At 43.6% G+C, this 12,248-nt stretch overlaps 1 protein-coding gene across 3 annotated transcripts in view; it reads left to right on the top strand.

Annotated features, from left to right (window-relative positions):
* asic2 (acid-sensing (proton-gated) ion channel 2) overlaps positions 1-12,248 on the top strand; it is a 91,709-nt gene that overhangs the window by 75,201 nt on the left and 4,260 nt on the right. For all 3 annotated transcript variants that reach the window (XR_007959338.1, XM_052048384.1, XM_052048383.1), the window contains 4 exons: positions 3,936-4,086; positions 8,452-8,579; positions 11,379-11,529; positions 11,639-11,695. Coding sequence is in view for 2 of the 3 variants with exons in the window: in XM_052048384.1 (XP_051904344.1) it covers positions 3,936-4,086; positions 8,452-8,579; positions 11,379-11,529; positions 11,639-11,695 (487 nt within the window). In the remaining variant the exon portion in view is untranslated. The remainder of the gene's footprint in view (positions 1-3,935; positions 4,087-8,451; positions 8,580-11,378; positions 11,530-11,638; positions 11,696-12,248) is intronic.

Consider the following 12,248-nt stretch of genomic DNA (forward strand, 5'->3'; position numbering starts at 1 on the left):
ATATTATTCCTATTTTTTTTCCTTCTACTCTTTTGACATGCATTTCCTTCTTTGATTACTCAGATTTACTTCATTCCACTTTCAACACATTCCAAAAATTTGCGCCACAGGGCTGGTATCTTTCTCATTCCAAATATTTATTTTTCTTTTTCTCCCCCCCGAAAATGTCAAATTCATTCCCAGCGAGGCCAAGTTTCCATCAAAGGTTGTTCATGGTTCTTTCTAAAAGCAACGTTACCCATTTACATTGCTCCCATGTGGAATTTAAATCATTCATCTCATTCAATTCACCTTTAGAAAGATTTTTTTAAGGCGTCAGAAATCACAGCAGTAAAATTGCGGCGGTGAAATATTTATGTTCAAGCCCCTGATTTCGGCAAGTAAGAAATCTATAAATGTTCACACTGTATTATACATCATAGTTGGCGGCCATTTTATTGGACATGGTGGCACCGAACGACCGTTCTCGCGTACCGATTCGCTATGTCCCTCCAGCTACGTTGCAACAAGGTTCAACTGTACTTCTGTAAATCTCGTCGTGTGGTCTCTTCTCATAACATGTTATTGATTGGCCAAATAACATGGCCCCTCATAAAAACTCCCGACTTAGTTCCCCTGCCTTCCAATGTTCTCGTTACACAGGGTGAAGAAAAAAAAAAAACACGTGAGAAGGAATGCGGATATTCATTTAGTGTGGACGTTAGCATAATGGTTTCATTTCCATGCAGCGCGGCGATGAGAGGAATTCAAGTCTTCAAATTAGCTTCTGCTTTTCGCGTTAACAAATGACATTATCGTTGGCTTGTTAGTATCTAATGGAGAAATTGTACAGATTAGAAATGCGGAACACAAAGTCTTTAATCACGACTAAACACCTGGCAACCCGCTAACACCGCAGTCGTTTACAGTTCGTCACTGCAAATCACTTGTACGTATTCTCGCGTGCAGTTTTTCCTCTTAGAAAGGACCATGTTTCCTGTTGTACTATTTGATAGCAGCAACTAAACACCTGGGTGTGTTTTGTGATCATCAATGTTAGTCAGAAGGCTAATTCCTCACCCAAAACACCGCAAAGTGGTGTTTCCCCTCCATCTTTGAGCAGACCTGCTCATTCTTGCTCTCTGAGCACCAAAAAAAAAAGGGCACCATCTCTGCCCAATTCAAGACAATGATTGTGTCCTCAATCTTCTAGATATGAGATGGAAGGGGCCACCCCTGTACCGCTCCTGTAGACGAAACGCACTGCAACTCTGAGCAGCCAGCAGGATGCCTGACAAGCGTATCTTGGAAAAGAGGCACGATAAGCGGCCACCTCGGCCCGAGGTGGCGGCCTTCCGGGCTGGAGATCCGATTTTAATTTTCTCGTCCACACGTGCGTGTCTGATGGAGCCACGCTTTGAAATTTTTACTGCAATTCATGGTCTTTTATGTCATTTCTCCTTTTTTTCCCTTTTTCTTTATTGCTTTAATGTCTTTCCTTTCTTTTTGCTTTCTTTGTCTCACTTTTCCTCCTTTTTATTTCATTTTTTTGCTTTTTTTCTGTTTTCTTTTTTGGTGTTCTCGCATTTTTTCTTTTGTTTCTCCCCCCCATTTCACATCTTGTTCTTAAAATGTTCTCTTTGACTTTCTCTTCTCTTTTCAATTATTCTCGCCCTTTTTTTTTGTCTTCTCCTCTTTCATCCAGAAACGATTTTACTCGCAAATGATCAAATGCTCACCTTTATTTCTCCCTTTTTTTTTTGTCCTTCTCAAGCAGACAGGATGTCTTTTCCGTTCAACGGTGAAACGACACAATTCATAAATGCACATCAATTGCAATTCCTTGCTCCCCCCTGACATCGCAGCTCTATTGTGGAAGATGTCGAGACACCCCTGAAAGCTTATCATGGGCATCTCTTTTTTTTTTGACATCTCCACTGGAGGGAACAGATGACGAGTCGCAGGAACCGACGGGTGAAGATTTTCAACGGCACAATTTTCTCTTCGTGCTCCCCACCCCACCTCCCCCCCAGCAGGATGACAACTCTTTTTCTCCTAGAGCCTCATTGACTTCGGCCCTGACCCGCACACCAACCTTCGGCAAGCTTGACAAATGCAGCGGTGGCTGCTATTGTTCAACCTGAAACCTGTTCAGAGCCATCAAGTTGTGGGAGAAAAAAAAAAAACACACCTGGTAGCAAATTGTGCTGAATGGAAAATACGATTCTATATCATATTCAAAGTAGGTCGAGCATTTGTGTCAATCAATACCTACAATTTGAAGTGACATTCAGCACTTTAATGTTAACGCCGTCTGTCTCGTTATGTTCCGACACAGTCGATGGAATTTCAAGTCAGGCAGCGAAACTTGTGTTCTTTGATGCTCATTTTGGAAGAAAAAAAAAATCCAATATCTTCAAACCGCAATGTGACGCGGCTGAGAACAATATCACACACGCCCTGAGGGAGCTTTACGTATTTATCTTCATATTACCATATTATGATTTGGGGTAAAATGTCAAATCGGAGCTTAAATGGGCAACCTGGAATTTACGCACAATGACGGCTTCAATTCAAAAGGACCAATTTGATGTTAGTTTTTAAGAGTAGGTTCTTGAGGCTTTATTTTGTCGGTCCTCTTTATTTACTGTATTAAAGATGAATGTATTTCTTGTGCTTGTTTGTTAAAAATATACTTGGAAGAGGACCTAAAAAAAAAAGGTTCAGTCTCAATCGCAGTATTGTTGGGGGGAAAAAACGTCGCAATTAGATTATTTTACACAGTTGTTCAGCCGTGTGGGTTTTTGTCTCGAGCATCGATCCGAGTGAAAGTCTTCGTCAAGCATCTGCATTACAATGAGGCGTCATCATCAAAAAAACGCGTAGATAGACAAGAGAGGCAGACCGCCTGACGATTGATTTTTCTGCTCGGGACAGAATTTGTGATGGTAGGCGACCGCTTCAATGACATCAGTAACCGCGTGACGCATAGCCGAGTATCTTCCCAGTGATATATGCAAATATAATCTTTTGTCTGGCAACTAATTAAAACGAGTTCATAGATTATCTCTGTTCTCCTCAAAGCAGATGGGTCTTCGTTAGGCTAATGAGGTGGGAGGGGCTTGATGGTACAGCGAATTGACAGGCACGATAAAACACCGCAGCGCCACATAAACAACTCTTTCGCCAATGCCTTTGACTGTCGTTTGTCTAAATTTACACCCCTTCCGGGAATCCCACTTGACAGCTTTGTTTTTTGCCGTGCATGGGCTTGTGAATTGCAATAGTGGCAGCTTACTATTTAAGTAATTAAAATGTGTTGTTTTCTATATTTACTTTAATTTGAAAAAAAACCCCACCTCTGCAGGGTGTCCGGGCTCTCCCTTAGAGATAAGGTGAGAAGCTCGGTCATCCGGGAGGGGCTCAGAGTCGAGCCGCTTCTCCTCCACATCGAGAGGAGCCAGATGAGGTGGCTTGGGCATCTGATTCGGATGCCTCCTGAGCGCCTCCCCGGTGAGGTGTTCCGGTCATGTCCCACTGGGAGGAGACCCAGAGGAAGACCCAGGACACGCTGGAGAGACTATGTCACCCAGCTTGCCTGGGAACGACTCGGGATCCCCCGGGGAGAGCTGGAAGAAGTAGCTAGGGAGAGGGAAGTCTGGGCTTCCCTGCTAAAGCTGTTGCCCCCGCGACCCGGCCCCGGATAAGCGGTAGATGATGGATGGATGGATGGATAGATGGAAAAACACCTTTTTAGTCAACTTTTTTTGCACGAGCTAGTGGATAGCAATGACATCAGAGCACCAACCAGAACAACGCGTACAAAGAAAAAGCAACCGTTAAGTGCCGCGCTTCACTTCTTCCCCAAACATTGGGACAATGGAAGCCTTCCTCGATACTCTCTGCACGTGAGCGTATCCACAATCTGACTGACCGCCGCCTGTTTTCTCTCGCAGGTGTTCACACGGTACGGCAAGTGTTACATGTTCAACGCCGCCGAGGAGGGCAAGTCTCTGCGCACCACCATGAAAGGCGGCACGGGGAACGGGCTGGAGATCATGTTGGACATTCAGCAAGACGAATACCTGCCGGTGTGGGGCGACACAGGTGGGCTTCGCCTTAGTACTCGGGACTATTATTTACAGAGACCAAGCAGATGAGAAAGTTGCCTCTCTGCTTGTGAGCCTCGGGGGGGCCCAGGATGTTTTTTCATTCACGCAATTTCAAGCCATCTATAATTCACGCAGCGGTGACTCACGGTACTCTGGCTTGGGGAACACGTCGGGACACGCGGTCTCCTTTCACACATATAAAAAAGTCTTTCAAGCTGGTGACATGCTATTCAAAAATGCTCTTGTTCCATTTCTCCAGCACAGCAAAACCATTTTAAGGTGGGTATTTTATTGCAACCCGTGTAAAAGAGCAAATGACAAAAATGATGAACAAGCGCTAATAAAAACAGAACGTTGGAATTTGTGACCCCAGTACAACTACTAAAATACATAACCGGTCACGATAAAAATATTACTCCTTCCTGGTGTCAAAATATCCACGGACAGGTCCATGAATAAGCTCCTCGTAAAACAGTAAAGAATGTTGGGATTTATCATTTCAACAAAATAATAAAAGTACACGCCTGTGAACAGTAAAATGACTTTACTGCAGCGTCATGTCAAAAGATCAAAGCACAGAATGCTAAGCTGCTTGCTATAAATCGCTGGAGAATGGCACATCAGACTGTCGAACCCCAATAAAACATCCTTCCAATAAAATCATGTACAGGTACATGATTTTGTTGCATGCTGGCGGTAAAATATCAAAGGACAAATATATCGCCATGATTTTTTTTTTAAGCATATTTTGGTGGAATTTATCGACACAATGAAACTAAAATACGAAATGCAAATGCTGACCTGGAAAGAAAATAATGAATGTCTGGATTGTACTATCTGCCGGAGTCAAAAGCCCAAACGAATTTTAATAACATGTCATAAATTGAAAAAAAAAAAATTTTAGAAAAGCATCACGCTTTTTATCACCCTACAAAAATAGTACACACTTGATAACAATAAAATGGTGTGGATCTGTAATTGATCTTTTTTGATTAAAAACGGTCATGAGTCACCTCGAACAACGTTGCATAATTTAAATGCATAACCTCAATCAGAAACAACGAGACATTCATGACCTTTACTTTTCACCTGAAAACAATGGAAGGATGCTCGTCTGGATTTTTATCTGCCGTCGCAAAAAAAAAAAAAGTCACAGAACAGCGTGATTAATGACCTTCATAATGTGCCTGAAAATGTCCGATGGGAATGTATAACGTCAATAAAAAAGTAGAGGTGCACTCATGAAAGAAATCAAATCATATACATTAGACATTTTATTGCCTTTATCGACCATTTGAAATGGCATGTGTTCCCTCTAACTGGATTTTCTTCTATTGTCATTATTTTTGTTCTGCGCAACAAGCGGCTATCTGGTCGTGAACAATTCCTCTTATTCTTTCCAAAAAAAAAGAGGCCTCGAGCTGTTTAATGCCACTCCCATTTAAGCTTTACGATCAAACTAAACATAAAACAAAGAGAGCGAAATTGTGTTCTCTGTTTTAAACAACCACATAATTAGCCCTGCGCTAGCTAAATGCTAACACACCAAACGCAAAACACCATAAAATGGACTCATCAATAGTGTCAATAGTTAATGTGTTATAACCCTTAAGCAATGGATATGTCGACATGTCTACAGAACCTGTAATAGAACAAAACTTGTGGGCATGCCACCCGCTGTAAAACCCATTTAATTTTTGAGGCAAAATGACGGAGTCACTCGAGTTTTCCGTTGCCTGGCAACTCCAAGTTATTTGAAGGATCGCGCTGCTTGCTGCGCAACCCGAAGGTGTTCCACGTTCTCAACAGCTGGTAATATAAGCAGTAGCTGATAATCTTAGAGGAGGAAGAAAAAAAAAACTCTCCAGTCACCCTGTCTTGAAACTCCGATGTGAAACCCGACTTTTGAAACGCTAACACAGACTTGAAATTTGAACTCTGGGTTGAGCCCCCAACTTGGAAGTCCAACCCTTATTTTAAAACGTTGCCTGACCCTGATTTAAAACCCTCCTTCGTAACCCTTTTCCTAATTTTTAACTTGAAACCTAAATTTGAGGCCCTAGCCGCGGCTTTAAACCATAATTTGAAACGGAAACCCAGACTTAAAACCCTACCTTGAAACCCGAAACTGAACACTCATCCTAGTTTTAAAAAATCCTTTGAAACCCGAGCCCCGACCTACAACCATTTGCAGCACTGACTCTGACCTTAACACAGGCTTGAAGCCCTAACCCATACTTGAAGCCTTAATCCAGAATTAAAACCATGTGAAATCCTGACCCTGTTTTGAAACCCTCATTTCAGGGTTTGGGTGCAGTTAGGGTTGAAGTTGGTATTTTTTCAAACTCAAGTTCGAACCCAACCTTAGTCTGCAACACTCGCTATTTTTAAACCCTACCTGGTTCTCAAACTCCTAATTTGAGGCCTTAAACCAGGTTTAAAACCTGACTTTAAAACGGGGCCCTTTTTTTCATAACCCTTCACATCACACCATCCTGAATGCCCGGAATAACAATGTCAAGGTAGCATTTTAACTGTAAGGAGGTCAAATGTGTTCCTGCACGTCTTATTGGTCGTCTTGGCAACCGTTGGTATCTTTTAAAGATTTCCAAGCAAGTTCTCAAACTTTTCATTTCCCGCTGATGACGTCACAGAAAATCATTTTGAGAGACTGTGGCATTTCCACGCAGTCCTCAAATGCCCCACTGCCATCACAAGCGTCAGTAATCAGAGAGCGAATCGTCGTTTGTAATCTCAATTGATAAAAGACATTTCCCGGGCAAAGCAATTGACTCCATGCTCACCCTGGTCCATTTTTAGTCTTCTCGTCAAGCTCCAAGCAGCCATAGAAATAATTAATAAGCAAACAAGTGTGCGCTGTCTTGCATTGTTAATGACTTCTTCTTCATTTGTACGCCTTTGAGGGCCACAACGGACATTCTTAACTCATTCACTCCCAAAGACGTTTTTAAACGTCTTTTCAGGCTTGGTCCGGAATTGGCTGGTACTGAATGAGTTAAGAATTCAGTTCTGGAAAACATGTTAATTCAGTCAGTTTGTTATCAAGTCCTGTTTTTGACTACTAAATGACAATTTTTGTAAGCAATTTATCAATCAATTGACAAAATGACAGACACATGATTCAAGTATTGAAATAATCGTTTGTTTCAGCTTTACTTTGGGGGGGGGGGATCTTTTCCATCTGTATTACCGCGGCATCAACACATTCTGTCACATCATGCATACTTGTAGTCGTCCTTTTTGTGACTCGTTACAAGCGCGGCTGTCTCGCCGCGCTTTTGCTTTCCGAGTATTTCTGCATGCAGGGACTCACTAGCGCGTTCTCGTCAAGGCCAAAGCTAATTTGCATGTGTGGGTGTTAATGTGCCAAGAAAGCGAAAGGCCGTAAACAAGAGTACAAACAAGGTGAGTTTTAAAATGATGAAAACACTTGATGAATGATTCAGGTTCTTCATTTCCAATGTTGTGCGTGCACGCGCGCGCGGGCCGTATTTCATTTATTCACAGCCACGGGAACCGAATTAAAATGGGTCCGGAGCACTCTGATTTTGAAGGTTGTCAGACACCGAAAGACTCAAGTACTTGACTGTCAACTCAAACTGTACCGGTGTATTATTTATGCGTTAGTTAGCTTTTGAACTGTCTGCTATTATTTATCCGTGTCCCGATTGAAGCCCCGGATGTGACTCACTATCCCTGAAGCACTTCACGTGGGTCAGGTCAAGAGTCGATTTGATTTTGTTGAAATTTCAACACAAGACAACACTCAAAACCGTTTTTTTTTCTTCCCCTGCTGGCCAGCGAAAACACAGACGGACATCATTTATTGCGTCAGAGTTGTCACCATGGCCACAGCGGCAAGTTGATGAGTGTGTGGTGGTACTTGAATGTGGCTGAATAAATGACTCCTTGGAACACAAGCGCACACGTGATGCTGTGATGTTATCGATTTCCGCACAGACATTCAATCACTCGCTGTTTTAACGAAAATGTTAGGGCGTGTGTGTGTCTCCTTTCCATCCTGGTTTTCCGAAAAGAAAAAAAAACGATTACTTGTCCTCGAGCTGCATTTTCGACCAAAATTAAAGGACAGCAATTAAAATGACAATTATTTTTTTTCTCATCGGTTGTCCATTCCCAATTATGTCAAATGGGCTCACAAAGATGTTTTTCCCAATTTTGTTATGGTGTTCCCGATCGTGAACTTTGGTCTTGGACTTCAAGGTGCACCAAAATTTGCTGCTTACCTGACCCGCTACCTACTCAAAACAAAACCTTACGGTAAATCTACGGTTTTCCCCATCTGCTTTGTCATTTCTTGATTGTGCATTCCTTTCAGAGGATACGGCATTCGAAGCGGGGGTCCGAGTCCAGATCCACAGTCAGGCCGAGCCCCCCTTTGTGCACGAGCTGGGCTTTGGCGTGGCGCCCGGCTTCCAGACCTTCGTGGCCACGCAGGAACAGAGGGTGAGTCGCCATTGATCCCCTGCAAAATGTAGAACCCGAGACTGGGATTGGGTTTTCAGGGCTGGTATCGATTTTGGGGGCAAAAAAGGGGAAACCCCACCCCCCGGATATTTTGACAAGTAACCAATACATAAAATAAAAACATTGACCTATATGGGATATATTCTGTGCACAAACACCTGCTCTGATAATGCCCAAAATATGATTCAAGGCAAAGAAGCAGAACATTTCTAAATAAAAAGAAGGAACTTTAATTAGCATAACTGTAAGCTGTCAAATAGTCTTGTCATCAATAATGGTGGGCTTAGGAATTATTATTATTATTATTATTAATGCCTTTGTTTATTTCACAAAGACGCAAGGTTGTGTAAAGCTTGAAACACTGTAATACACTCCCGAAAAGTTCTTTCCTCACTCGAGGCAACCTAACGAGTTGTTTTGTTTTGCATAGTTTGTTGGTTTTAAGGGCGTTTTTGTCACAAGGCACCAAAGGGTACTCAAGTGTGGCGTTACATTGTTTTACACAGTCCCATCTGACCATGAGGTTGGAGAAAAAATTGTCCCGCCATTGAAGTTACCAAAAAATGACTTACAGAGTCGGGCTGCTGCAAGTAGCTGTTTTTATTTCATCAAAGCCGGTCGAATTTATGACATGACGAAAATAGAGACGGTCGCCACAGGGCAAAAAGTATTAGCTTAGCATCTTAGCGTTGACTAACGAGCCTCCAGGGTAAGCGGCCGTCTCTGCTGTCAGCCCACTTTTCTGACTGGCAGGCTGAAGACCGAGCTCTCCTCGCTCATTATTGCCGTTGAGGTGAGGACACTCACTGAGGGGGAGTAAAAAAAAAATAAAATAAAAAATGTAGATCCTCTCGTTAATTATTTCAGCGCGCTAAAGTCATCATGTTGTCTGCTGGGACCATCCCACTCCTTCTGAAACACTTTCAAGCATAATAACCAACACTTGAGTGATATAGAATATGATAGAACATTAGATTTGAAAATAGTACGTGAGAGATGTACAGTATATTGTATTAAATATGATGGAAATCAGCTGGTCTCACAGTTTGCGCTAACATTAAATGTAAATAGGGTACAGTGGACTTGTATGGACATGAAATGTGATGTGAATATTGAACATCAGTTCAAACATGATATCAAACATTCGTGTCATAACGATATGATGCAGACGTAGTACAATAGAAGAGTATAGAACATTAAATATGCTAATATTGTACGCTACATCATGTATTGAATATGGCTGTATTGTAAATCTGAGACATGAAATATGACGCTATATATTCCAATAAATTTAAGTGGAGCACTTGTAGCTAAATTGTAAATCCCGCTTCAAAGTTCACCGGAATCTGGCTCAAGTCTTTCCATTTCACAAAAATTCTCAGGGGGGAAAAAAAAACTGAAAGCACACTTTTATCGAGTTGTGCCCGCAATGCGATGTTCAAGTGCGTGATGCTAAAACAAAACCAACAATTTGTTGAGTGAACTGTAAAGCCTCCCTTAAAGCGCCTCATCCCCGCCTCAGTACCGGAGTGAAATATTGATGAAGACAACGGCGAGGGTGAGCCAAGGCTTCTGCCGCTTATTTGACGGACCGCGATCGGCTCACGTGCCATTACGCCGGAATTAATCAGACGGCGAATTAGCCAGCGTACGATTTAATTGGGCCCAAGGAGAAGATTAGCTTCGCGGCGGAGGTGATTGGAAAGGTTAAGCATTGCCGAGCAGCACCTTTCACGGAAGCCTTAATCGCACCGGGGATGTCGGCGTTCATTGCTCGGAGCAGGCAGGGCACATCGACAAGCGGGCACGCGGCATCATAGTGCTGCCACTAAGTCATGACTCACAGCATTTTTGGCCATCGTTTGTGGCAAATATTCCTACCACGCTAGAATTCATGTTAACTCATTCAGTACCAGCCAATTCTGGACCAAGTCTGAAAAGACGTTTAAAAACGTCTTTGGGAGTGAATGAGTTAAGTGAAATGACATTGTGGACTAACTGCATCGGGTTTTTGGGTGGAATAGTTGATCATAATATTCTCACAATGCTATCATTTCATATGCCGGGATGTGAAATTGGAAAGCATCAGCGGAACGCACGCATCATTGCGGCGCCCTTTTATGTCCTGCTGTTTTGGTTAGCGACAAACGGACTCGGTGGCTGATAAGTCTTTAATGGGCATATGGAGTAACTTAAAAGTTGAGGATGGCCAAGAAGCATAATAAACCGGAGTCGGGGATGTCAGTATTCATTTCTTCCACTGGCTGCTTTCTTATCAGCCGTCGCAGCCTCGCACAGCAATCGGCAACATTCCGCGCACTTGGCTGCTTTCAAACGGAATGTTGGAGCGGCTTCCCGCTCGTCTGGACCGATAGCGAAGAACAGACGCGCTATTAAATCCCAGCCGGAAACCGCTCACTCTTCACCCGGCAGCCGTCGCGTCACGCTACATCCGCAAAATGTAGTTGCCGCTCCCTCGTGCGCAATGTGCACAACTCGGGCTGTGTTGTTTGACCCTTATTCTTCTTCTTGTTCAGACCGCAGCGTGTTGCAGTGTTGCCTCCTTCGTCAGTGTCTGTACAACTGTGAAATTGTTTGGCTCAGCTAACTCGCGGTGTTTAATCTGTAGCCCAAACATAGCATGTTGAGCCACAATCTTGCATTCATCCATGTATATTTCCCTCCGCCGCTTAAGGGCTTCCAACTAAATTTAGTTTATATATCCTAACGTACTGTCGGAAAGGTGACACTTCAAAAGGTTTTCTTCCTCCCTCGTAGCTCACCTTCCTGCCTCCGCCCTGGGGCGAGTGCGAGTCGAAGACTCTGGAGTCGGGCTTCTTCCCGGTGTACAGCGTGACCGCCTGCCGGATCGACTGTGAGACACGCTACATTGTGGAGAACTGCAACTGCAGGATGGTGCACATGCCCGGTAGGTGACTCCCCCCCCCCCCACCCCCCCACCCCCCTGCCCAAAACGCATTACATCACCTGCGACTAAAAGTTAAGATCATCTTTACTCAAGATGGTTTTCCTGACAGGTGATGCCTCCTACTGCACACCCGAGCAGTACAAAGACTGCGCCGAGCCCGCCCTCGGTGAGTCACGTCATCTCGCCACGCCACCGCGTGAAAGTGCACGGTCGCAGTGTGTGAAAGGCAATTTCGCCAGAGCGAAAAAAGTGTGTAAAAGTTGGAGATCGTTCCAACCAGAGAGAGCAAATAGATGACAACAAGTGCACGCTGGCTAACAAATAAATGACCTCTGTGTTAGATGTTGTAGTCAAACTTTACTTTTCCGCCCCCCGGTCGGCGGCAATCTGCGAAATGGTGAGAAAAGTCCTGCGTAAATAAATTCAGGTACATGAAAAATGCAGCCGCGGCGGCAACTTTTCCTGGGTGCACATTTCTTGCCACGAGCTAAAGGATTGTACACCGGCTCGCCTTCACTTGTAATCGGGCCGCCGTTTTGACGCCTAATTCTCGGCATGCAAATCAGGTCAAGTCAGTGCCAATTTGTCGGAATCTTTCTGACTGCCAACTTGAATTTTTTTTTCTTCTCTCCTTTGGATACTAATTTCATATTTTAAAAAAAAAAGCACCTGTCTCCAACTTGTCAGAGGAGATTATGCGTTGCTCGGCTCATCAAGCG

The sequence above is a fragment of the Hippocampus zosterae genome, chromosome 17, assembly GCF_025434085.1.
Source record: "Hippocampus zosterae strain Florida chromosome 17, ASM2543408v3, whole genome shotgun sequence".
Taxonomy (NCBI): domain Eukaryota; kingdom Metazoa; phylum Chordata; class Actinopteri; order Syngnathiformes; family Syngnathidae; genus Hippocampus; species Hippocampus zosterae.